Source organism: Neoarius graeffei, chromosome 18 (assembly GCF_027579695.1).
Source record: "Neoarius graeffei isolate fNeoGra1 chromosome 18, fNeoGra1.pri, whole genome shotgun sequence".
Lineage (NCBI taxonomy): Eukaryota > Metazoa > Chordata > Actinopteri > Siluriformes > Ariidae > Neoarius > Neoarius graeffei.
The window spans coordinates 46,049,756-46,077,691 of record NC_083586.1 but is presented as its reverse complement, the minus strand read 5'-3'; the positions used below and the strand labels follow the sequence as shown (position 1 = coordinate 46,077,691).

General features: G+C 48.0%; 1 protein-coding gene across 1 annotated transcript; it reads left to right on the top strand.

Moving 5' to 3' along the window:
• Positions 1–832: 832 nt before the first annotated feature.
• Positions 833–26,700, top strand: psmb9a (proteasome 20S subunit beta 9a). Its single transcript, XM_060898927.1, has 6 exons — positions 833–1,230; positions 4,653–4,720; positions 22,199–22,330; positions 25,635–25,764; positions 25,882–26,023; positions 26,130–26,700. Exons 1-6 carry the CDS (start codon positions 1,171–1,173, stop codon positions 26,255–26,257), a joined length of 660 nt encoding a protein of 219 aa, XP_060754910.1. The 5' UTR covers positions 833–1,170; the 3' UTR covers positions 26,258–26,700.
• The last annotated feature ends 1,236 nt before the right edge of the window (positions 26,701–27,936 follow it).

Here is a 27,936-nt window from a genome sequence, read left to right as displayed (position 1 = left end):
ACATAATGTGCATTGCACGTAGACATTTTTGCCTTTTATTTCAAGTAATGAAAAGTAATGGCTGTATTTCCAATGTGAAAGCGCAGTGCTGGGCTGACCGCTCGCCATCGCTGTCTCTTCTCATTGAAAGAGTGCGCAGTGCAGTAGGCGTGGCCTACCTACGTATGCTGTCAAAATCTACTCTGATTGGCTTACTATGCCGTTGTCTCGCATCTCCCCGCCCCACACTAAAGCAGAGGAAAGAAAGGCTGAACGAGCAGCATGCCAGATGAGAACAGCTTTAATAAAGTAACGCATAGTATTTTATTGTAAGTAACGGGAACGGCGTTATAACGATGTAAAAAGTAATTAGTTAGATTACTCGTTACTAAAAAAAGTAACACCGTTAGTAACGCCGTTTATTTCTAACGCCGTTATTCCCATCACTGCCTGCGACCCTGTAGAACAGGATAAAGCGGCTAGAGATCATGAGATGAGAAGATATGGGGAGGGGCGGCACGGTGGTGTAGTGGTTAGCGCTGTCGCCTCACAGCAAGAAGGTCCGGGTTCAAGCCCCGTGGCTGACGAGGGCCTTTCTGTGCGGAGTTTGCATGTTCTCCCCGTGTCTGCGTGGGTTTCCTCCGGGTGCTCCGGTTTCCCCTACAGTCCAAAGACATGCAGGTTAGCTTAACTGGTGACTTGTCCAGGGTGTACCCCGCCTTTCGCCCGTAGTCAGCTGGGATAGGCTCCAGCTTGCCTGCGACCCTGCAGAACAGGATAAAGCGGCTAGAGATAATGAGATAAGATGAGACAGTCTACAAATGCTGAGCACGTGCCCAAGTTTCCCCGCTCTCCCCTATCTTTACTGTAGCTGTACTTTGTGTCGGTGTTAGCTGAGCAGCTAGCTCTTAGCAGCTTCCACTCAGGCACAAGTTACTTTCGTTTTCGACTCGCGGAACAAAAGGGGAAACAACCAACAGCTCCTGAGGGAAATTCGAGGCCTTGTTGTTCGTACAGGCGTGTTTAAAACCAGGGCTAATCATTTTTAAAGGGTTAAACCTGCTGTCTTTGAGTGTTTGGTGGCGCCTCAGATCGAGTTTCTAGCACTTTCTGTTCGGTTTGGCGTCGGGGCGCGCGCGCTGTGTGTGTGTTGTACTGTCGGTGAAGCTGATTTAAGTTGAAAGCATCATAATGTTGGAGATGGAAACTTCATTACAGCCAGGCTGGATGAGTGAAGAAGTCAAAACCGGGGTAAGTATCCTGGACGAGTCAGGCTGGAAGAGTTTGTCGTTAGTTATTGACAAAAACACGAATTTTGAGTGCTGAAGAAATAACTAACAGCAAACTAAGCTTACTGTTTGACATGGATTACTCTACTGTAAACCTGTAGAAAGTTTGTGAACCCTTTAGAATTTTTTCTGTTTCTGCATAAATGTGACCCAAAACATCATCCGATTTTCACACAAGTCCTAAAAGTAGATAAAGAGAACCCGGTTAAACAAATGAGACAAGAATGTTATACTTGCTCATTTATTTATTGAGGAAAATGATCCGATATTACATATCTGTGAGTGGCAAAAGTATGTGAACCTCTAGGATAGGGTGCATCAGTTGCCCTCACTTTCATAAAATCTGATGCATTTTTCTTTGGGTGTTCCTTTTCACCAATAAAGACATCCTGTAAAATTTTTTGACCATATTCAAAAGTCTAATGGTGGCACCGTGAGGTTCATTTTTTGCCAAAAAACGCTTATTTTATGTTTTCGCGTAAGGTTTGAATCACAATGTTGGACTCCATTTATTGATTTCTTGTGAGCCAGAGATCATGTTAAGAACCTTTGCAAGGGATTGAGAAGCATTAATCTCATTATCTGTAGCCGCTTTATCCTGTTCTACAGGGTCGCAGGCAAGCTGGAGCCTATCCCAGCTGACTACGGGCGAAAGGCGGGGTACACCCTGGACAAGTCGCCAGGTCATCACAGGGCTGACACATATGGCCCTTTTCCACTACCCTTTCTCAGCTCACTTCAGCCCGACACGGCTCGCGTTTCGACTACCAAAAACCAGCACGACTCAGCTCGCTTCAGCCCTGCTTAGCCCCTAAAACTCGCACCGTTTTGGAGTGGGGCTGAAGCGAGCCAAAGCGAGCCGAGTGAGGCTGGGGGCGTGAGCAGACACTCCCCTGTGCACTGATTGGTGAGGAGGAGTGTCCTCACATGCCCACACACGCCCTGCGAGCGCGCTGGGATCTGTAAACACCGCAAACCCGGAAGGAGAAGAATTACGAATTACAAGAATTTCTGAAGCCTTATGCGCCTCGCCTCATCTATACGCTCTTGCCAGTATCTGTCCGCGTTGTCGGTGACAACAAGCCACAGCACCAAGACCAGCAACACTAACGACTCCATGTCCTCCATGTTTATTGTTTACTATTCGGGTCGTGAGACTACCGCTTAAAAGGTCACTGATGTCACTGTTTGCGCTGCCTAACGACATCACCTGACGTCCACCCACTTTCGCTAACTCCACCCAATGTGTCCACCCACTTCCAGCCAGCACGGTTCAGCGCGGTTGTAGTCGAAATGCAACTCCAACAGCCCCACTCAGCTCGACTCAGCCGCGTTTGTAGTGGAAAAGCGGCAATAGACACAGACAACCATTCACACTTACGGTCAATTTAGAGTCACCAGTTAACCTAACCTGCATGTCTTTGGACTGTGGGGGAAACCGGAGCACCCGGAGGAAACCCACGCGGACACGGGGAGAACATGCAAACTCCACACAGAAAGGCCCTCGCCGGCCACGGGGCTCGAACCCGGACCTTCTTGCTGTGAGGCAACAGCGCTAACCACTACACCACCGTGCCGCCTAAAACTTAAACTGTGCTTGATAATATATTTAGAATATGTACTAAAAATGTGTATCTAAGATATTTGGTATACTCTATAAGGTGCCATAATGTTTCATGAAAAGTGATCGAAATTTTGTCATAAAAGTCATAAAACAGCAGCTTTTTCCATAACTTTGAGCTCCTGGTGCCACCATTAAACTTTTGAATTTTGTCAAAATATTTCACCCAGTGTGTTTTCTTGCCAAAAGGAACATAAAAACAAAAATGCGTCATGATCGGAGGAACTTTTCATTTTTAGGGGGCAACTGATGCACCCTACTCTAGGATTAGCAGTTAATTTGAAGGTGAAATTAGAGTCAGGTGTTTTCAATCAATGGGATGACAATCAGGTGTGAGTGGGCACCCTGTTTTATTTAAAGAACAGGGATCTATCAAAGTCTGATCTTCACAACACATGTTTGTGGAAGTGTATCATGGCACGAGCAAAGGAGATTTCTGAGGACCTCAGAAAAAGCGTTGTTGATGCTCATCAGGCTGGAAAAGGTTACAAAACCATCTCTAAAGAGTTTGGACTCCACCAATCCACAGTCAGACAGATTGTGTACAAATGGATGAAATTCAAGACCATTGCTACCCTCCCCAGGAGTGGTCGACCAACAGAGATCACTCCAAGAGCAAGGCGTGTAATAGTCATCGAGGTCACAAAGGACCCCCAGGGTAACTTCTAAGCAACTGAAGGCCTCTCTCACATTGGCTAATGTTCATGAGTCCACCATCAGGAGAACACTGAACAACAATGGTGTGCACGGCAGGGTTGCACGGAGAAAGCCACTACTCTCCAAAAAGAACACTTTTGCTCGTCTGCAGTTTCCTAAAGATCACGTGGACAAGCCAGAAGGCCATTGGAAAAATGTTTTGTGGATGGATGAGATCAAAATAGAACTTTTTGGCTTAAATGAGAAGCGTTATGTTTGGAGAAAGGAAAACACTGCATTCCAGCACAAGAACCTTATCCCATCTGTGAAACATGGTGGTGGTAGTATCATAGTTTGGGCCTGTTTTGCTGCATCTGGGCCAGGACGGCTTGCCATCATTGATGGAACAATGAATTCTGAATTATACCAGTGAATTCTAAAGGAAAATGTCAGGACATCTGTCCATGAACTGAATCTCAAGAGAAGGTGGGTCATGCAGCAAGACAACGACCCTAAGCACGCAAGTCATTCTACCAAAGAATGGTTAAAGAAGAATAAAGTTAATGTTTTGGAATGGCCAAGTCAAAGTCCTGACCTTAATCCAATCGAAATGTTGTGGAAGGACCTGAAGCGAGCAGTTCATGTGAGGAAACCCACCAACATCCCAGAGGTGAAGCTTTTCTGTACAGAGGAACGGGCTAAAATTCCTCCAAGCCGGTGTGCAGGACAGATCAACAGTTACCAGAAACGTTTAGTTGCAGTTATTGCTGCACAAGGGGGTCACGCCAGATACTGAAGGCAAAGGTTCACATACTTTTGCCACTCACAGATATGTAATATTGGATCATTTTCCTCAATAAATAAATGACCAAGTATAATATTTTGTCTCATTTGTTTAACTGGGTTCTCTTTATCTACTTTTAGGACTTGTGTGAAACTCTGATGTTGTTTTAGGTCATATTTATGCAGAAATATAGAAAATTCTAAAGGGTTCACAAAATTTCAAGCACACTGTACAGGCTTCTATCCATGTGTCTTGCTATACATACACTTGTCTAACTTTATTCACCATTAATTTTTGCACAACCTGTTTCGGTGTTAATTCTGTCACGCCATTTTATTTTCAGACTACAATCATAGCCATTGGGTTTGCAGGAGGAGTTGTTCTTGGCTCCGACTCACGTGTCTCTGCTGGGTAAGAAAGTCCGTCCATCCATCCATCCATTATCTGTAGCCGCTTATCCTGTCCTACAGGGTCGCAGGCAAGCTGGAGCCTATCCCAGCTGACTATGGGTGAGACCCTGGACAAGTCGCCAGATCATCACAGGGCTGACACATAGAGACAAACAACCATTCACACTCACATTCACACCTACGGTCAATTTAGAGTCAGCAATTAACCTAACCTGCATGTCTTTGGACTGTGGGGTAAACCAGAGCACCCGGAGGAAACCCACACAGACACGGGGAGAGCATGCAAACTCCTCGCCGGCCGCTGGGCTCGAACCCAGGACCTTCTTGCTGTGAGGCGACAGTGCTAACCACTACACCACCGTGCTGCCCTTAAGAAAGTCATCACAATACTGATCTGCTGTTTCTGTGAATTTCACAAACCCAGACTGATTTAAGGGACATTGACAGCCCTAATGAGCTCTGAGAAATCCATTTGAGTCATGCTTTCATGCATCTTCTGAATAACTTTGCGACAATATGATAATTCTTGTTCTTTGCTTTATAGGCCCCTGTCACACTTATTTGGAATTAGCAGGAATCAAGCAGAACCAGCCGGAATGAAAAATTTTTCAAAATTCGTGCCACATTCAGGCAGGAATTTCAAACTGACCAACATTCTTACAGCTTTGTAAGAATGCTGTTCGAATACTTAGAATGCGCTTCGAACCCGCTTCGAATGATTCTTGCACATTCCGGGTGTATTAGCTTTCGAATGCAGTTCAAATGTAGTTGGAACACAGCAGGAATACCTAGAATGCGGTTAGAATGCAGTAAGAATATTAAGAATGCACTTCGAATGCTGTACGAGTGCAGTTCGATTGCTGCCCGAATACCACCCGAAGTCTGGTCGGAAGGTGTACGAATTCTGTACGAATGCTGTACGAATTCACCTCAAATGCAGTCAGAACGCTCCCGGAATAGCCGCCGAATATGTTTTGAACGTCTAAGAATTCAAAGAGAATGCAGCTTGAATACTTAGAATGTACTTCGAATATCCCGGAATATACGAAGAATTTTCATTCCGATGGCATTCCGGCTCATTCTGGCAGGATTTGAAGTGGCTTGCCATTTCGAGTTTTCCCTCGAACGCGATCAGAATGTTTCGAATGCTGTTGGAATGGCGTAAGAATATTTAGGTGGTGTTTACATTAGACCGTATCCGTATCGTTTTCGTTGCGGATGCACTGTCCGTGCACATTAAAATGCCGGGAAACGACTCCACAGGCGGAACAATTTGAATCCGCCAGGGCCCACGTATTCAACCCAGTACGTATCTGATCCGGTGCTGTGTAAACATTGAGGAACGAGGATACGCAGTGCTGAGCTCTAGCTGACGTCGTCATTGGACAACGTCACTGCGACATCCACCTTCCTGATTCGCTGGCGTTGGTCATGCCACGTTGGTCATGTGACGCAACTGCTGAAAAACGGCGCGGACTTCACTTCCTGTTATTTGTGTGTGTACGCGAATCGTTTTAAAAACGTTAATCTGATGATCCGCTGATTCGAAATAATGTAAACAGGGCCTTAGAATGCAGTTAGAATACACTTCGAATGCCGTTCGATATTTCTCCTCTTCGAATGCACCTCGAATGTTTTGAGCATGAGCAAAACATTCAGGCGGGCCACAAGAATGGGCCTGAATGTTTGGAATGGACTCAGAATGCTGTCAGAATTTTTAGAATGCACTTCGAATATCCCAGAATATACGAAGAATTTTCATTCCGACGGCATTCCGGCTCATTCCGCCTCTCGTGTGACTACTCTATAAACCAGGGGTGCCAGGGTGAAATTGGTAAGGGGGCCAGATTTTTTTCAAGTGGGACCTTGGGGGCCGAATTACACTTTTGGCCTGAAAAGACCAGACACTAACTCAACAAAAGGACATTATTTTATATGATTTTTGAAGGCCTATACGCCCAAAAGGAATTGTAAAGCTATAGCCTCAAAATGAGGCGCACAATAACATGGCAGACAAAAGCAATTTACCCTCTGAAAATGTGACAGTCTAAGCATGCAAGTAGCCTACATTTATAAAAAAAAATGTTACAGAAATGGACTAAGACACAAATAACACAAGTGTAAACTGTAAATGACTTAGATCAGATTTATTGATCTTGCACATCAAAAACATGTCAATGCATAGGCCTAATTAGGCCAATTAAAACGATTGGCAAGTAGGCCTAAACGAGTCAAAAGAAAGAAGAAGTGCCAGGGTAAATAATTCCACCAATAGGTCAAGTGACTAAATATCCAGTAGCATTAGTTTAAAAGAGCCAAATATGACTGAACATACCAATAAAAACAAACTACAGATGGCACATTAACTTTGCTGGTCAAGTCCCACATATATTTCCACACACCCATCCTGTTTATTCCCCCTCAAGCACACAGCACAAGGTTACATGGGGGAGAAATACCAGCTACATTTTTGTAACGGTTCCGTGTTCGTGGGTGGAGCACAGAGGACGGCAGGACAGAGATCAGGTTTGACAGCACGTTTTATTGCCACACTTTTCAGCATAACAATTATGTATGCACTTTTCAGACACACACACACTCAGCGTCTGGTTCAGGAAGAGCTCCTCTGCTCTCGCTCTCCCTCCTTAAGTAGGGCGCGGTCACTGGGAAGACACAAACACAGGTTAATTGCTCTCAGGTGTAGTGATTCTGCCACTCACCTTCCCTGACTCCGCCCTCCTGTCACAGACCGGCGCTTGACCACGCCCCCGCAGCCACATACCCCCACCGCCCGACTCAGGCCGGAGAGGAAGTCCGCCACGACCATCTGCGCCCCCGGCCTGTGGACCACCTTGAAATTAAAGGGTTGGAGTGCCAGATACCAACGGGTGATCCGCGCGTTGGCATCTTTCATGCGGTGGAGCCACTGGAGGGGCACGTGGTCCGAACAGAGGGTGAAAGGGCGCCCCAGCAGGTAGTACTGGAGGGCGAGGACCGCCCACTTGATGGCCAGACACTCTTTCTCTATGGTGCTGTAGCGCCCCTCACGCACCGACAGCTTCCTGCTTATATACAGGACGGGGCGGTCCTCCCCCTCCACCTCCTGGGACAAAACCGCCCCCAGCCCTCTGTCTGACACGTCGGTCTGCAACATAAAGGGGAGAGAAAAGTCAGGGGAGTGTAGAAGTGGCCCCCCACACAGTGCAGCCTTTACCTCTGAAAAAGCCCGCTGGCATTGCTCCGTCCACTGGACCGGATCTGGTGCCCCCTTTTTAGTGAGATCAGTCAGCGGGCTGGTGACGTCCGAATAATTAGGTATAAACCTACGATAGTAGCCAGCCAGCCCCAGGAACTGTCTCACCCCCTTTTTGGTCTTGGGCCTCGGACAGGCCGCAATCGCTGCGGTCTTGTTAATTTGGGGACGCACCTGCCCGTTGCCCAAGTGGAAGCCCAGATACTGTACTTCCACCCGCCCAATCGCACACTTCTTTGGGTTGGCTGTGAGACCCGCTCGCCTCAGCGACCTAAGGACGGCCCTTAGGTGTTCCAAGTGCCTCGGCCAGTCATTACTATATATGATGATGTCATCAAGATAGGCGGCCGCATAGGTGGCGTGGGGGCGGAGGACCCGATCCATCAGCCGCTGAAACGTAGCGGGCGCCCCAAACAGCCCAAACGGAAGTGTGACGAATTGGTGTAACCCAAACGGTGTGGAAAAGGCCGTTTTTTCTCGGGATAGTGGAGTCAAGGGGATCTGCCAATATCCCTTCGTCAAATCCAGTGTCGAATAAAAGCGAGCCGTGCCTAGTCGATCGAGCAGCTCGTCAATACGAGGCATTGGGTACGCGTCAAATTTAGACACCGCGTTGACTTTCCTATAGTCCACACAGAACCGGACCGACCCGTCGGCCTTGGGTACCAAGACCACCGGGCTGCTCCGGTCACTGTGGGACTCCTCGACGATGCCCATTTCGAGCATGGTCTGAAGTTCTTCCCGAACCACCTTTTTTTTGTGTTCGGGTAGCCTGTAAGGGCGGCTACACACTACCACCCCCGGGGGCGTCTCGATGTGGTGCTCTATGAGGTTAGTGCGACCGGGCAGGGGCGAGAACACATCCGAAAACTCGGTCTGCAACTGGGCGACCTCCGTGAGTTGGGTCGGGGAGAGGTGGTCTCCACAGGGGACCGGAGAGGTACGTGATGCCAATGTCCCTTTTTGAACCTCCGGCCCCAGCTCCGCCTTCTCCGGAACCACCGACACCAACGCCACTGGGACCTCCTCGTTCCAGAGTTTAAGCAGATTGAGGTGGTAAATCTGTAGCGCCCCACCCCTGTCCGTTCGCCTCACCTCATAGTCGACATCCCCGACTCGCCATGTGACCTCAAAGGGTCCTTGCCACTTGGCGATCAATTTGGAGCTCGACGTGGGCAGCAGTACGAGTACTTTATCTCCCGGAGTGAACTCTCTAAGGCGCGTACCCTTGTTGTACAGGCGGGCTTGCCGTTCCTGGGCCTGCCGCAAATTCTCCTGAGTTAGGTGGGTGAGCGTGTGGAGTTTTGCGCGCAGGTCCATAACGTACTGAATTTCGTTTTTGCTTTGTGAAGGTCCCTCCTCCCAATCTTCCCGCAGCACATCTAGGATGCCGCGCGACTTACGCCCATATAATAATTCGAACGGGGAGAACCCCGTGGAGGCTTGGGGGACCTCTCGCACTGAGAACAGCAAGGGTTCGAGCCACTTATCCCAATTACGTGCGTCCTCACTTACGAATTTTTTAATAATATTTTTGAGGGTGCGGTTGAACCGTTCTACTAAACCGTCCGTTTGTGGGTGATACACGCTGGTGCGGATCGGCTTAATCCCCAATAACCCATACAGTTCGCGCAGTGTCCGTGACATAAACGTAGTGCCTTGATCAGTCAGAATCTCTTTCGGGATTCCAACTCGGGAGATGACGCGGAAGAGCGCCTCTGCAATACTGCATGCTGAGATATTGCGCAGAGGCACTGCTTCCGGGTATCGCGTTGCATAGTCCACCAGAACTAATATAAAGCGGTACCCTAGTGCTGACCGATCTAATGGCCCGACGAGATCCATCCCAATTCTCTCAAACGGGGTCTCGATTAATGGAAGAGGGCGCAAAGGCGCTTTTGGAATGGCCGCTGGATTTACTAACTGGCATTCGCGGCATGCCGTACACCACCTACGAACATCGCCGCGAATCCCCGGCCAATAGAATCGGGCCATTATTCGGGCTAGTGTTTTATCCTGCCCTAAGTGTCCAGCCATGGGATTAAAGTGAGCCGCCTGGAATACCAATTCCCGGCGGCTCTTTGGAATTAAAAGCTGCGTGACACGCTCTTTAGTTTGAGTGTCCTGCGTCACTCGGTATAACCTATCCTTCATAATTGCAAAGTAGGGGAAGGACGGGGTGGCGTTTGGCTGGAGCCTTTGACCATCGATTACTCTCACTTGGTCAAAAGCATGTCGCAGAGTCTCGTCTCGCGATTGTTCTAATGGGAAATCCGCGAGGGATTCCCCAATAGAGAGAGGAGGAACCGGCAGCTCGTCACTCTGACGCAGAGATGACGTAGACGGCTCTGCGACAGCTGCTCCCGCCAAAGCGGCACCGGGACCTCCCCCTGTTAAATGGCAGGACCCACTCTTTATTAGGCGTGTCATTAAACCCCGAAATCCCGGCCAATCAGTCCCCAAAATTAGAGAGTGGGTAAGGCGGGGATTAACCGCCGCCTTCACTATAAATTTTTCCCCTTTGAAAATAATGTGGACCGACACCAAAGGGTAGCTGTGAACATCCCCGTGCACACACAACACCTTCACCCCTTGTGCTCCCCCCAATGCCTCGTTTTGAACCAGGCTTTGGCGAATTGAGGTCTGATTACAACCAGAATCCACCAACGCCTGATATGTAGCCCCTTGGATACTCACCGGTATGCAATACGCTCCGGCCTGATCGAGGGCGGCCTCTGGTGCGTCGGGGATCCGAACCACCGCTCCCACTTCCATTGCCGTGCACTGCTGTTGAAGGTGGCCCGGCTCCCCGCAGCGCCAGCAAACCGGCCCGGGCTTTCCCTCTGCACCGGTGATCTGGGGCTCACTCACCTGAGGTGGGGGAGAGACAGACACAGAAGCGAGAAACGGGAGGGCACCGCGGGTGCGGCGGGCCGGCTGGGGTGGTGCCGGCCCCCGCCTCCGCGGAGGGGGAATGGGGAGAGGACGGGACACAGGAGGAGGGAGAGAGAGAGAGAGAGAGAGAGAGAAGAGGAGAGAAGAGAAGATGCCATCTGCTGTCCTGCCGCCGGGACAGCCGCCAAATTGTCCTCCGCCAGCTCGACTGCTTGATCCAGCGACGCCGGGCGGTGGCACCGGACCCACTCCGCAGTTCCTGCTGGCAAGCGAGCGACGAACTGTTCCAGCGCCACCTGGTCGAGGATTCCTTCGGCGTCGCGGTTGTTGGCCCTCAGCCACCGCCAGCAGGTGTCCTGGAGCTGCTGGCCAAACGCGAACGGCCGGCCGACTTCCTCCAAGCGCAGCGCGCAGAAGCGCTGGCGCTGCTGTTCTGGAGTGCGCCCCACGCGCTGGAGGATGGCCCGGCGGAGGTCCGCGTAGGCCAGCCAGCGGTCGGCGGGGAGCTGTAGCGCGGCCAGCTGTGCTTCTCCCGTGAGCAGGGGGAGGAGGCGCGCCGCGCGCTGCTCCATCGGCCACCCCGAGGCTTCGGCGACTTGCTCAAAAAGCGTGATGAACGCCTCGGGGTCGTCCTGCGGGCCCATCTTGGTGATGGTGAGGGGAGACGGGCCCGCGGTAGGAGCGCTGGTGGGCCCCGCTGACGCGAGGAGGTGCCGGAACGCCTGTCGATCTTCTTGTTGGGCCAACACCAGGGCCTCGAACCGCTCTTCTTGCTCCTTTCGGAGGGTGAGTAGTGCCTGGTGCTGGCTTTGCTGAGCCGTGGCGAGGGCGTGGATCAGTTCAGCGAACGGGGAGGACTCCATGGGGCTGTGAGGCTGCTGTGCTCCAGGTCCCGGGTTTCGGCACCACTGTAACGGTTCCGTGTTCGTGGGTGGAGCACAGAGGACGGCAAGACAGAGATCAGGTTTGACAGCACGTTTTATTGCCACACTTTTCAGCATGACCATTATGTATGCACTTTTCAGACACACACACACTCAGCGTCTGGTTCAGGAAGAGCTCCTCTGCTCTCGCTCTCCCTCCTTAAGTAGGGCGCGGTCACTGGGAAGACACAAACACAGGTTAATTGCTCTCAGGTGTAGTGATTCTGCCACTCACCTTCCCTGACTCCGCCCTCCTGTCACAGACCGGCGCTTGACCACGCCCCTGCTGCCACAATTTTACATGTGGAAGCCAGAAGTCTTTTACTTTTTACCAGCTTGTCGACATTGGGGGACAGACTCTGGACAGTTGCTATTTTCATGACATCGTTGAGATGTCCATGGGTCAGACGACTACGCAGTTTCGATTTATTAATATTCATTACTGAAAATGCCTGTTCACATAAATATGTTGTCCCGAACATACAGAGTATTTTACCGGCAAAGACCATGATAATTGGGTACTCTGGTGGCAATGACTGATAGAAAGATTGGATTCCAACAGATGCGTATTTATCCTTGACGAATGCACCCTCCGAAAATGGCTTGGACACTTTTGCGATCTCCCACGCGATGATGTAGCTCGCCTTCACTGCCCCTAACATGAAATAAAATGTACAACAAAGATATTGAGACACCCCTCTTTGAAAACAGCCGCATTTAACATTAAAGGAGAACTGAAGATGATGTATGATATTAAAACGAACCTTCATGTGTCTCTCGAGACTTTGAGAAAGCTGCTTGCTGTTTTTGAAGGTTTGAGGCAAGCTCATTTAGCTTTTCAGTCCTGCGTTGCCCGGTGAATTGGCTGTATTTGTCGGCGTGGGTCTCGTAATGTCTTTTGACATTGTATTCCTTCGGTACAGCCACTTGTTGCGAACAAATCAGACAAACAGGTTTTCCCCCTACTTCCCAGAAAAAGTATTTCTCTCTCCATTTTTCCTGAAAGATGCGACCCTCAGAATCAACTTTTCTCTTTTTAGACAACATCTTGTGAACGAGCAACAACTAGCCTACTCTAAATTAAATCCGGGTCATTGCACCTGCGCGTGCTGCAGCAAGCAGAGAGCAGCTAAAAACGCACCGATGGATTACACGAAAATGGAATCAAATTGAAACATTAGATTTAAAATCATTATGAAAAAAAAACACAAAACATTTGATTTTTATTAATTTATTATTTAAAAAAAAAAAGTCTCATGAACCACCGGGCCGGATGTGATGACCAATCGGGCCGTATCCGGCCCGCGGGCTGTTACCATGGCACCCCAGCCAACGGCGAACACTTTCTTATTCATCAGTTTTGCCAACACAGGTTTATCTGCACAAATGCTCAACATCGAAATAAGATATACAGTACTGTGCAAAATTCTTGGGCACCCTGTTTTTTTGTGTGTGTGTGTTGTTTTTTTTTTAAAGCAGATACGCAGAACTTCATCTCATCTCATTATCTCTAGCCGCTTTATCCTGTTCTACAGGGTCGCAGGCAAGCTGGAGCCTAGCCCAGCTGACTACGGGCAAAAGGCGGGGTACACCCTGGACAAGTCGCCAGGTCATCACAGGGCTGACACATAGACACAGACAACCATTCACACTCACGGTCAATTTAGAGTCACCAGTTAACCTAACCTGCATGTCTTTGGACTGTGGGGGAAACCGGAGCACCCGGAGGAAACCCACGCGGACACGGGGAGAACATGCAAACTCCACACAGAAAGGCCCTCGCCAGCCCCGGGGCTCGAACCCAGGACCTTCTTGCTGTGAGGCGACAGCGCTAACCACTACACCACCGTGCCGCCCACAGAACCTTTATTTTTAAATAAATTTCTGAGTGGATAGTATCTCCATCCTTGACTCTTGTATGCTGCATAAATGGGAATTTAAAAAATATATTTTTGAGAGTTAAAATCGACCGCAAAGTTGACATTCGAGCTGCCCAGCTGAGCCAGCCAGCCCTGAGTGCGTGACGTCACTGCTGTAACCGGTTTTAATGCCGAGGCCTTTTACAGCTATAGACCAAAGTCATATCAATAAAAATTTATGGTGAAAGTAAGAAATACGGTTACCGACTTGCTCAACTAAGACTGATTTGACTTCATTGATTGTGGGTTGACTCTCGTTAAAACAGGATAGGGTGTTATAACTTATGCAACATACATGTACATGCATGCATTTTCACTGATAAAACGTAAAAGGCTCATTAAATAATCAGATGAACTGAGACGATCACATTCTGAAGCAAATTAAATAATCTTATACCGGGAACTTAAATACACAATACAAGTTACATGTATTAATCTAAATGCAGGTAAACAACACGTTGTTTTTGTTGTTGTTGGTTTTTTTTTTATCCAAATGAGAGTCAGACCTTACCCGTCTGTGTTCTCGCTTCTTGAAGGTTGACCTTGTAGCCCATTGTTTTGAAACAATCTGACTTTCAGTTCTTCATTCAGTTCTCCGTTCATTCGCTTCTTCCATGTAAGGGAGAGATGGCAGCAATATCCAGTTTAGAAATCAGACAGCTGGTCCACTCATTCTCTCCATACTGAGTACTCCGCCATTATTGCTCGGCTCAGGCAATTACTAAAACCCGGGATGGAACGGGATGTCACTGGTTTTAGCAACAACCGCAGGGAGGTCACTGCCCGAGAGATATGTCCCGTCCCGTTCCATCCCGGGTTTTACCAACAACCCTCGGCTCACTCCGGTAGAACTGGTGCAACTAAACTCGCTTTCCTTTTAAAATAAATAAATAATTTCCTTTTCTTGTAGTTTTATTTAATTATTGGTACTGCACCCTCTTTCAGTATGGGCTTAGCCAACGCTCCTCAACAGATCAGAGGTTTCGTACGAGTCTTCAGTAAAATGTGCAGAGCAGAGGAGAGACCACTTCGTAGGCGCCCAATGTGTCTGTGAATTTCTCGCAAAACGCATCCAAATCTTTGCAGTTTGAACATTCTTGGTCCATGAATACAACATAAATCCACCTTCTGTCGTGTTGCTGCACCTGCCAGCAACACATCTACATGGCATGGCGATAAATTAGCTCAAAATGGAGGATCGGAGTTGCAGTCAGCTCTGTGTTTTAGTATAGCGGAAATGGCGATGAGACCGATAGCCTTCCTGCTGTGACGTTATGGACAGCAAGGTCATTCACTCAGACCACTACCTACAGTGGTGCTTGAAAGTTTGTGAACTCTTCAGAATTTTCTGTATTTCTACATAAATATGACCTAAAACATCATCAGATTTTCACACAAGTCCTAAAAGTAGATAAAGAGAACCCAGTTAAACAAATGAGACAAAATATTATACTTGGTCATTTATTTATTGAGGAAAATGATCCAATATTACATATCTGTGAGTGGCAAAAATATGTGAACCTCTAGGATTAGCAGTTAATTTGAAGGTAAAATTAGTCAGGTGTTTTCAATCAATGGGATGACAATCAGGTGTGAGTGGGCAGCCTGTTTTATTTAAAGAACAGGGATCTGTCAAAGTCTGATCTTCACAACACATGTTTGTGGTTGTATCATGGCATAAGCAAAGGAGATTTCTGAGGACCTCAGAAAAAGCGTTGTTGATGCGCATCAGGCTGGAAAAGGTTACAAAACCATCTCTAAAGAGTTTGGACTCCACCAATCCACAGTCAGACAGATTGTGTACAAATGGAGGAAATTCAAGACCATTGTTACGCTCCTGAGGAGTGGTCGACCAACAAAGATTACTCCAAGAGCAAGGCGTGTAATAGTCGGCGAGGTCACAAAGGACCCCAGGGTAACTTCTAAGCAACTGAAGGCCTCTCTCACATTGACTAATGTTCATGAGTCCACCATCAGGAGGACACTGAACAACAATGGTGTACATGGCAGGGTTGCAAGGAGAAAGCCACTGCTCTCCAAAAAGAACACTGCTGCTCGTCTGCAGTTTGCTAAAGATCACGTGGACAATCTTGAAGTGTTGTGTTTGGAGAAAGGAAAACACTACATTCCAACATAAGAACCTTATCCCATCTGTGAAACATGGTGGTGGTAGTATCATGGTTTGGGCCTGTTTTGCTGCATCTGGGCCAGGACGGCTTGCCATCATTGATGGAAAAATGAATTTTGAATTATACCAGCGAATTCTAAAGGAAAATGTCAGGACATCTGTCCATGAACTGAATCTCAAGAGAAGGTGGGTCATGCAGCAAAACAACGACCCTAAGCACACAAGTCGTTCTACCAAAGAATGGTTAAAGAAGAATAAAGTTAATGTTTTGGAATGGCCAAGTCAAAATCCTGACCTTAATCCAATCAAAATGTTGTGGAAGGACCTGAAGCGAGCAGTTCATGTGAGGAAACCCACCAACATCCCAGAGTTGAAGTTGTTCTGTATGGAGGAATGGGCTAAAATTCCTCCAAGCCGGTGTGCAGGACTGATCAACAGTTACCAGAAACGTTTAGTTGCAGTTATTGCTGCACAAGGGGGTCACACCAGATACTGAAAGCAAAGGTTCACATACTTTTGCCACTCACAGATATGTAATATTGGATCATTTTCCTCAACAAATAAATGACCAAGTATAATATTTTTGTCTCATTTGTTTAACTGGGTTCTCTTTATCTACTTTTAGGACTTGTGTGTAAATCTGATGATGTTTTAGGTCATATTTATACAGAAATATAGAAAATTCTAAAGGGTTCACAAACTTTCAAGCTCCACTGTAAATCACTGTAGCGCGGACAATGCGTGGGTGGAGCACAGAGGACGGCAGGACAACGTTTGGAGGGAGTAACAGCGTGTTTTATTCATAAACTTTTCAGTCTAAACGAACTCGCAGCACACAGACACACTCTCAGCCTCCACTCCCGGGTCGCGCTCCCTCTGCTCTCTCTCAGCCTCTTAAAATAGGGAGCGGTTTACTGGGAAAACACACACAAAACACAGGTTAATTACCGTCAGGTGTAGCGAATCTGCCACTCACCTTCCCCGGCTCCACCCTCCTGTCACAGACCGATGCTTGACCACGCCCCCGCTGCCACATACCCCCACCGCCCGACTCAGGCCGAGCGCCCGTCCGGCCCGCAGCCGACTCCCCCCCCCCTTGACGGGAGAGGAAGTCCGCCACGACCATCTGCGCCCCCGGCCTGTGGACCACCTTGAAGTTGAAGGGTTGGAGTGCCAGATACCAACGGGTGATCCGCGCGTTGGCATCCTTCATGCGGTGGAGCCACTGGAGGGGCGCGTGGTCCGAACAGAGGGTGAAAGAGCGCCCCAGCAGGTAGTAACGGAGGGCGAGGACCGCCCACTTGATCGCCAGGCACTCCTTCTCAATGGTGCTGTAGCGCCCCTCACGCACTGACAGCTTGCGGCTGATGTATAGGACTGGGCGGTCCTCCCCCTCCACCTGCTGGGACAAAACGGCCCCCAGCCCTCTGTCCGACGCATCCGTCTGCAACAAAAAAGGGAGAGAGAAGTCAGGGGAGTGTAAGAGTGGCCCCCCACACAGTGCAGCCTTTACCTCAGAGAAAGCCCGCTGGCACTGCTCCGTCCACTGGACCGGATCTGGTGCCCCCTTTTTAGTGAGGTCAGTCAGCGGGCTGGTGACGTCCGAATAATTAGGTATAAACCTACGATAGTAGCCAGCCAGCCCCAGGAACTGTCTCACCCCCTTTTTGGTCTTGGGCCTCGGGCAGGCCGCAATCGCTGCAGTCTTATTAATTTGGGGACGCACCTGCCCGTTGCCCAAGTGGAAGCCCAGATACCGTACTTCCACCCGCCCAATCGCACACTTCTTCGGGTTGGCAGTGAGTCCCGCCCGCCTCAGCGACCTAAGGACGGCCCTCAGGTGTTGCAGGTGCCGCTGCCAGTCATTGCTATAAATGATGATGTCGTCTAGGTACGCGGCCGCATAGGCGGCGTGCGGCCGGAGGACTCGGTCCATCAGCCGCTGAAACGTAGCGGGCGCCCCAAACAGCCCAAACGGAAGTGTGACGAACTGGTGTAAGCCGAACGGTGTGGAAAAGGCCGTTTTCTCTCGGGATAATGGAGTCAAGGGGATCTGCCAATATCCCTTCGTCAAATCCAGTGTCGAGTAAAAGCGAGCCGTGCCTAGTCGATCGAGCAGCTCATCAATACGAGGCATTGGGTATGCGTCGAATTTAGACACCGCGTTGACTTTTCTATAGTCCACACAGAACCGGACCGACCCGTCGGCCTTGGGAACCAAGACCACTGGGCTGCTCCAGTCACTGTGGGACTCCTCGACGATGCCCATTTCGAGCATGGCCTGAAGTTCTTCCCGAACCACCTTTTTTTTGTGTTCGGGTAGTCTATAAGGGCGGCTACGCACTACCACCCCCGGGGGCGTCTCTATGTGGTGTTCTATGAGGTTCGTGCGACCGGGCAGGGGCGAGAACACATCCGAAAACTCGGCCTGCAACTGGGCGACCTCCGCAAGTTGGGTCGGGGAGAGGTGGTCTCCACAGGGGACCGGAGAGGTACGTGATGCCAATGACCCTTTGGGGACCTCCGGCCCCAGCTCCGCCTTCTCCGGAACTACCGACACCAACGCCACGGGGACCTCCTCATTCCAGAGTTTCAGCAGATTGAGGTGGTAGATCTGTAGCGCCCCCTCCCTGTCCGTTCGCCTAACCTCGTAGTCGACGTCCCCGACTCGCCGTGTGACCTCAAAGGGTCCTTGCCACTTGGCGATTAATTTGGAGCTCGATGTGGGCAACAGGACGAGTACCTTCTCTCCCGGAGTGAACTCTCTAAGGCGCGTGCCCTTGTTGTACAGGCGGACTTGCCGTTCCTGGGCCTGCCGCAAATTCTCCTGAGTTAGGTGGGTGAGCGTGTGGAGTTTTGCGCGCAGATCCATAACGTACTGAATTTCGTTTTTGCTCTGTGAAGGTCCCGCCTCCCAATTTTCCCGCAGTACATCTAAGATGCCGCGCGGCTTACGCCCGTATAATAATTCAAACGGGGAAAACCCCGTGGAGGCTTGGGGAACCTCTCGCACTGCAAACAACAAGGGTTCGAGCCACTTATCCCAGTTACGTGCGTCCTCACTTACGAATTTTTTAATAATATTCTTGAGGGTGCGATTGAACCGTTCAACTAAACCGTCCGTCTGTGGGTGATAAACGCTGGTGCGGATCGGCTTAATACCTAGTAGCCCATACAGTTCGCTCAGTGTTCGTGACATAAACGAGGTGCCTTGGTCAGTCAGAATCTCTTTCGGGATTCCAACCCGGGAGATGACGTGGAAGAGGGCCTCTGCAATACTGCGTGCTGAGATATTGCGAAGAGGCACCGCTTCCGGGTATCGCGTTGCATAGTCCACCAGGACTAATATAAAGCGGTACCCTCGTGTTGACCGATCTAATGGCCCAACGAGATCCATCCCAATTCTTTCGAACGGGGTCTCGATTAATGGTAGGGGGCGCAAGGGCGCTTTTGGAATGGCCGCTGGATTTACTAACTGGCATTCGCGGCACGCCGTACACCACTTACGGACGTCGCCGCGAATCCCCGGCCAATAGAATCGGGCCATTATCCGGGCGAGTGTCTTATCCTGCCCGAGGTGTCCAGCCATGGGATTAAAGTGGGCCGCCTGGAATACCAATTCCCGGCGGCTCTTTGGAATTAATAACTGGGTGACTCGCTCTTTCGTCTGAGTGTCCTGCGTCACTCGATATAATCTATCCTTCAAAATGGAAAAATAGGGGAAGGACGGGGTGGCGTTCGGCTGGAGCGTTTGACCATCGATTACTCTCACTTGGTCAAACGCGTGTCGCAGAGTCTCGTCTCGCGATTGTTCCAGTGGGAAATCCACGAGGGATTCCCCAATAGAAAGAGGAGGGGCCGGCGGCTCCTCCCCCTGTCGCGGAGGTGACGTAGACGGCTCTGCGACCGCCGCTCCAGCCAAAGCGACACCGGGACCCCCCCCCGTCAACCGGCAGGACCCACTCTTTACTAGGCGTGCCATTAAACCCCGAAATCCCGGCCAATCGGTCCCCAAGATCAAAGAGTGGGTAAGGCGAGGATTAACCGCCGCCTTCACTATAGATTTTTCCCCTCTAAAATATATGTGGACTGACACCAACGGGTAGCTGTGAATATCCCCGTGCACACACAACACCTTCACCCCTTGTGCTCCCCCCAATGCCTCGTCTTGCACCAGGCTTTGGCGGATTGAGGTCTGATTGCAGCCTGAATCCACCAACGCCTGATATGTAGCCCCTTGTACACTTACCGGTATGCGATACGCTCCGGCCCGATCGAGGGCAGCCTCTGGCGCGTCGGGGATCCGCACCACCGCCCCCACCTCCATCGCTGCACATTGTTGCTGCAGGTGGCCCGGTTCCCCGCAGCGCCAGCAAACCGGCCCGGGCCTCCCCTCTGCAACTGTGTTCTGGGGCTCACTCACCTGAGGGGGGGGAGAGACAGACACAGAAGGGAGAAACGGGAGGGCACCACGGGTGCGGCGGGCCGGCTGGGGTGGGGCCGGCCCCCGCCTCCGTGGTGGGGGAATGGGGCGAGGACGGGACACGGGAGGAGGGGGGGAAGACAGAGAGAGAGGGGGGGAAGACAGAGAGAGAGAAGAGGAGACAGAAGACGATGTCATCCGTTGTCCTGCCGCCGGTACAGCCGCCAGATGATCCTCCGCCAGTCCTACGGCCTGATCCAGCGACGCCGGGCGGTGGCACTGGACCCACTCCGCGGTTCCGGCTGGTAAGCGGGCAACGAACTGTTCCAGCGCCACCTGGTCGATGATTCCCTCGGCGTCGCGATCTTCGGCCCTCAGCCACCGCCAGCAGGCGTCCCGGAGCTGCTGGCCAAACGCGAACGGGCTGCCGGCTTCCTCCATCCGCAGCGCGCGGAAGCGCTGGCGCTGCTGCTCCGGCGTGCGCCCCACGCGCTGGAGGACGGCCCGGCGAAGGTCAGCGTAGGCCAGCCGGCGGTCGGCGGGGAGCTGTAATGCGGCCAGCTGCGCCTCTCCAGTCAGGAGGGGGAGGAGGCGCGCCACGCGCTGCTCCATCGGCCACCCCGAGGCTTCGGCGACCTGCTCGAACAAGGTGATGAAAGCCTCGGGGTCGTCCTGCGGGCCCATCTTGGTCACAGTGAGGGGAGACGGGCCCGCGGCCGGGGCGCTGGTGGATCCCGCCGACGCGAGGAGCCGCCGGAACGCCTCTCGATCTTCCTGTTGAGCCAGCACCAGGGCTTCGAAGCGGCGCTCCTGCTCCGTTCGGAGCGTGACGAGTGCCTGGTGCTGGCTCTGCTGAGCCGTGGCGAGGGCGTGGACCAAGTCCGCGAACGGGGAGGATTCCATGGAGCTGTAGCACTGGTGCTCCACCTTTTCCCGGGTTTCGGCACCACTGTGGCGCGGACAATGCGTGGGTGGAGCACAGAGGACGGCAGGACAACGTTTGGAGGGAGTAACAGCGTGTTTTATTCATAAACTTTTCAGTCTAAACGAACTCGCAGCACACAGACACACTCTCAGCCTCCACTCCCGGGTCGCGCTCCCTCTGCTCTCTCTCAGCCTCTTAAAATAGGGAGCGGTTTACTGGGAAAACACACACAAAACACAGGTTAATTACCGTCAGGTGTAGCGAATCTGCCACTCACCTTCCCCGGCTCCACCCTCCTGTCACAGACCGATGCTTGACCACGCCCCCGCTGCCACAATCACTTTAATCATAAAAATTACTATATTAGATTTATTGTTAGCGCTTAAAACTATTCCTGTGCCATTCTTGAGGTCTCAAGGCATTTATAAACGAAAGTGAGGCCATGGCTCTGCGTATATGCTTTAAACAAAAGCTAACACTTTCCTATTCATCAGTTTTGCCAACACAGGTTAATCCACACAAATGCTCAACATTGAAATAAGATATACAGTACTGTGCAAAAGTCTTAGGCACCCTTTTTGTTTTTTTTTAAATACAGACTTTGTTATCGGGGCGGCACGGTGGTGTAGTGGTTAGCACTGTCGCCTCACAGCAAGAAGGTTCTGGGTTCGAGCCCAGTGGCCGGCGAGGGCCTTTCTGTGTGGAGTTTGCATGTTGTCTGTGTGGGTTTCCTCCGGGTGCTCCGGTTTCCCCCACAGTCCAAAGACATGCAGGTTAGGTTAACTGGTGACTCTAAATTGACCGTAGGTGTGAATGTGAGTGTGAATGGTTGTCTGTGTCTATGTGTCAGCCCTGTGATGACCTGGTGACTTGTCCAGGGTGTACCCCGCCTTTCGCCCGTAGTCAGCTGGGATAGGCTCCAGCTTGCCTGCGACCCTGTAGAACAGGATAAAGCGGCTAGAGATAATGAGATGATGTTTTTCATATTATTTCCTTTTTTTTTTTTTTTGCAGGGAGTCAGTGGTGAATCGAGTGATGAACAAACTCTCTCAACTCCATGACAAGATTTACTGTGCTCTGTCCGGGTCAGCTGCTGATGCCCAGACCATTGCTGAGATAGTCAACTACCAACTGGATGTGCACAGGTACTGATCACTTTTACAATATTGTATCTAGTACATTCTTGCACCTGACACACAATATGGGATGTGGATGTAGTCAACAAGACAAAGACAGACAAAAAGCAAGATAAAAAAAATCCCTAAAAGCTGGTTTTCCTTAGGGATCATCCATAATTTTCATCATTATCACGAGCGTACAAACCGTACGCAGGGGGGAGGGGATTAATGACCAGGCGTACACTTTTTTTTAAAAATGATGATCCGTAAATGTGCGAATCGGTGCCCGCCATGTTAAAAATTTCACGCCACATCGGTGTTGCCAGCTAGCTCTACACGCTTTCTTTCTTCAATACAACAACAATGGCTGACCCAGATTTTGACCGCATTTACAAATTTGTGAATAGCAGAAATACCACTATTCACAAGACTCCTTCAAACAAGTACAAGCAGTTTTTAACCATTTATTGTTTCCTGCATTCATCTGAGAAGCGGCAGGAGGCAGTTAGGGCAGGACAGGCTGCTTGGAAAGAATAAAAAACGAACGTTTCAAAGCCAAAAGGCAACAGCTCCCCTTAAAAAGACAGTTCCTAATTTTCAATAATCAGACCCTCCAGGATTTCGCGATGTTGCGATTTGCAACTTCAACGCAAATTCAACCAATCCCCGCGAATTCAGGGCGGTGTTGCAATTATATCCAATCACTGCAACTTTCCCGCAAATTTGACCAATCGTTGGCGTCGTCTTGAGGTGACGTCGACAAACTACCTTCCACCTTACTTCCAGTGTTGCCAGATTGGGCGGTTTCCCGCCCAGTTGGGGGGTTTCAAGTGCATTTTGGCGGGTTTTGAACAAATTTTGGGCTGGAAAACGTCAGCAGCGTCTGGCAACACTGCTTACTTCCGTGTATACGTTCAAGAGAAGCAGCATGTACGAGTCAGTGTTTATATAGGCTTAAATTCTGTTACTGAAAGTGTGTTATGTTTACAGTGAAGGACTGTGTGCACTTTACATTATTTTTTTACTTAATACAAGAAATTAATGGATGCCAACATTTTTACCAAAATGGTATTTTATTTTCCATTGTTTAGGCAGCCTCAGCATCATACTGTGAGATTCTGTTCAAATTGGGTTTTTTCTTCTATGAAGCCTGAGCCATTTATTTTATTAGTTTATAATTATTGTTTAATTTAGTCTTCAGGAGAGACTGCCTGCACACAGTACTAGTATTAATAGTTTTTTTTCTTACATGAAAGCTGAGGCATTTATATTATATTTTAAGGTAACTTCATGTTGTGCTGTGAGGTTCTATGCACTTTAACTTTAGAACCAACAGGTGCATTTGGATAAGTAAAGCCTATTTTTCTGCATTTCTGTAGTCCTGGTAATCTTTTATATTGGTAAAGTTGTCTATAGGACCATTTCTCAGTGTCTTTGTTTTTTAATCAATAGTTTTTCAGTAATAACTTAATATTTAACATATCACTCAATTTTAATCACAAAAAGAGAAAATCGCAACAATTTCTCGCAACTTTCACTTCCTCCCGCAATGTAATCGCAACAAAAACCTAAAAAACACCGCAACTTTCATCGCAATTTTTTGGAAAAACTCCGCAACATCAGACATTTTAGCCCGCAACAATCACAAAAAAGGCCCGCGAAATCCTGGGGGGACTGAAAAATGAATCGCCTGCTTTCTATGAAAACTTCTGGACCCATCTTGTGTCTTCTTTTCTTCTCTTGTGAATCTTTGTATTGTCCTGTCATCCGATTTTAATAAAAAGTAATACAAGACATGGTTTTATTTTGAATTCCTATTCCACATAGATCCATCATTTTTTTTGTCCGCTAATGTACACTTTTTTTTGGGGGGGGAGGGGGTTGCTCAAAAGTCTACTCTTTGTAGACTCATGATAATGATGAAAATTATGGATGACCCCTTACATTACATCCCTTTAGCCAAAAGCATCTTTCAGGTATTGTTGGTGATGAATTAACAGGATATTACCAAGTTCACACCAAATTTATTACTTCTACCACATGCATGGTCTAATTAACTTCTGAATACAACAGTGCTATATACTCACAATTTGTTCTTCAATAAATACAGCTTAACCTGCATCTACCCTATTAGCGAACCCTTTTAGGAGGATACATGTTCGAGCTCCAGGTTTATATCGTGGAGATTCTGATATATGATGCTGCTGCGCATTTTTGTCTTGCCAGATGGCTGGTCATTTAATTGAATTGAGTTTAATTTAAATGGATACTTTCAGTAGTACATACAGTGTGTGTGTGTGTATATATATATATATATATATATATATATATATATATATATATATATATATATATATATAAAAACAGTTATTCAACGAAATTGAGTGGGATATGCGCTGATAGTCTAAGCCATATCTGACAAAATTGAGTGGAATAACTGTTTTATTCTATTCACTGGATTTTGAGAAAGGGAGCATTTTTAATTTTATCTTTTGCAAATTCAATAAATAAAAACTTCATACAAAACGTCCAACAAAATCACTTCTGCTTAGAATGTAAACAAACTGGCAAAATGACAGTAGCAATTTGTGAAAAATGTGATAATTCTCGAAAAATAAAAAGATACGTTCTTACCATCCAATACTTTTATTCCATATTTTGTTGCTTTTTGTTCTTGCATTTTATTAGATTTTGCTTTCAAGTAGAGTTTTTATTTCATCCTCGGTTGGTTTACTAACATGGTCCGCCATTGTCTTTTCTTCTTCTTTTTTTTTTTTGGCGGTTGGCAAACCCACTTAAAGTTGCATTACCGCCACAGACTGGGCTGGAGTGTGGAACAGGAGATATGGGGGGGGGAACATATTCTTTTATTTAGCTATTTCTGTTTCTTTTAAATACTTGATAACAAAGTGATATATCTGACTTGATGCGTGCTGCCATTTTGTTTTTCTCTAATAATAATTCTTGAAATTTTAAAAAAGATACATTCTTACCATCAAATACTTTTATTCCATATTTTGCTGCTTTTGGGGGGGGGTTCAATTTTTGGGGTTTTGTTTTCAAGTAGATTTTTTTTTTGTCCTCGGTTGGTTCAGCAACACGGTCTGCCATTTTGTTTTTCTCTACTCACGGTATATGAGCTGATAGCCTAGTAGTAGAGTAGCCAATCAGAGTGCACCATTGCTTTGTTTCTTATTTTACTTGGTGAAAGTTTAATAAAACAAAACAAAAAATAAAACAAAATACTATATGAATCGCAAAATACACATTGTTTTGTCTTGATAGACTTGTATTTAGTTTATTTGTGCATATATGTGTATTTGTGTGACAGTATTGAGTTGGAAGAAGACCCCCTGGTTCGCTCAGCTGCCACATTAGTGAAGAACATTTCCTACAAGTACAAAGAGGAACTATCTGCACATCTGATTGTTGCAGGTTGGGACAGGAGAGGTGGGGGACAGGTGAGAGACAAACTACTGATTTGAATGGTGCAGCTGTACTGAAAATGTAAAGTGTGACTCTATGTTTAAGATACACAGTAGGTCCTAAATTGCTGCTGTGTGTTTACGTGTTTGTAGGTGTATGTGACTTTGGATGGTCTACTGTCTCAGCAGCCATTTGCTATTGGCGGCTCTGGTAGTTCATACATCTATGGGTTCGTTGATGCAGAATACCGGAAAGGCATGACACGAAAAGAATGCCAGAAGTTTGTTGTAGAGGGTACCATTTTTTTTTAAACCTATGCATCATTACAGAACAAAAAAACAGCAATATGTCATCTAGATGATTTTCTTAATCACACATCATTTCTGTTCTCTCTTTCTAGCACTGACACTTGCTATGTGCAGAGATGGTTCTAGTGGAGGTGTGGCTTACCTTGTTACCATTGACGAAAACGGAGCAGAAGAGAAGTGCATTCTGGGAAATGAACTACCTACATTTTTTGATGAATAAAAATTGCAATAGTGTACAGGCAAAACAATGTTGCTGGGTTTGTTAAACACTGCATTTATCTGTTTATTAGGCACAGCTGTCATGTAAGTTAACCCAAGAACAATCTTCCCAGAGAAAATTCTGTAATCATCTTCCTTGAGCCCTTTACATTGTCACTTTTATGTCCAGAGGAGTGCTGTTAACTGGAAATTATTAACTGATAAACTGAACCCAGTAGTAAGTAAACTAGGTCCGCTTGTTTAAGCCCCACACACTACCATGTCAGTGTCACTGCTACGCTGAAATGTCTCCATCACTAAAATATCTGGTCAGTTAGTAGCTGTATGTCTACAAAATTCAGCTATATATTACTGTGACCTAAGACAGTGGCAGTGTTTTCATATTGACATTCAATTTAATTAGTTTTAACTTCAGTGTCACAAATAAATGCAGTTTCACAAACATCTCATGTATTGATTTTTTTTCTTTTTGGCCCTGACTCAGTTAATTGTCTTCCAGTTTAGATATGACAGAATAAAATCTGAGGCACAGAAGCTAACATTGCTGCCTTGAACCTCAAGGGCTCCTGGTTCTAACTTGAGCTTGAGTTACTGCCTTTCTGTGTGAAGTTTCATATTTTTGTCCTTGGGCTTCATCCAGGTTCTCTGGTTTTCTCTAAAAAACTTGCCAACAAGTGGATTTGGCTACGATAAATTGCTCCTAGACGTTAAGAAATGTGTGAACGGGTGTGCACAATGGACTGGTGAGGCAGTGGCGAACCGTTAGCGGCTGAGCTAGGACTTCAGCTCAGCCAAAATTTAGCCAGACACACCAAAAAAGCAACAGGGCAAAGGATTTTGCAAGGGATTAGCAGCAGGCTGCCAGGTCGCTCCGTTGCATGTACCGTAGTTGTCAATGTTGATTTTAAAAGTACCTAAGTAAATGACATAGGGAAATGCATACTTAAGTGTGAGTGAAAAATACTGTGGCGAGCGTGCGTGGAGGAAGAGTCTGGAGAAAGAAATCTTAGTTTCTCGATCGTTAGCCTGTACTACTTGCTCTCGATAGCACTGGCTTGACCGCTTTATTAGCATTTGCTAACACTACTGATGAACGCTACACTGGCTGGAAGGTGACTTCACTGCTGCGCTGACGGCACCGACTCGTGGTTAAAGGGGAACTGAAGTCATTTTTAAACTTGCTTTATTTCTTAATTAACGTGTTATTCAATTATGTTTTCCGTTTAAGTAACCTTAATCATGACTCGTATTGGCAACTAATTGCAATTAAATATTATACTTATTGGCCTATTCAGTTTTTAGCCACGTTGAATGTACCGGTAGTTCGTTTGGTCCACGGCAGGCGATCTTCACGAGACTTGTGCGAGACTTCGAAACGTGAAGTGTCAGCCAGGTGTCAGTGCCGCCATTTTGAAAACTGTTTTCCAAACAAAATATTGCACAAAAACGAGTTTAAATGACGATTACTGCTTACTTTTTTCAAACTTTCCTGATTGCTATCAAAACGAACAAAACTTCCGGCTTGATTACATCAGCATTCGAAAGAGGGCGCGCGCGTCTTTTGACAACCCGTGTCCAAAATCGCTCCCTACTCACTATATAGGGCACTATATAGTGAGGATGCCATTTTGTAGTGCTGTCGGAAATCTTAGTGAGGATTATTTACACCCTATATAGTGC

Coding starts and splice junctions, on each gene's coding strand:
- psmb9a (XM_060898927.1), top strand. CDS start 1,171: ATGTTGGAGATGGAAACTTCATTACAGCCAGGCTGGATGAGTGAAGAA. Junction 1,231..4,652: donor GTGAAGAAGTCAAAACCGGG/GTAAGTATCCTG, acceptor TTTTATTTTCAG/ACTACAATCATAGCCATTGG. Junction 26,024..26,129: donor CCAGAAGTTTGTTGTAGAGG/GTACCATTTTTT, acceptor CTCTCTTTCTAG/CACTGACACTTGCTATGTGC.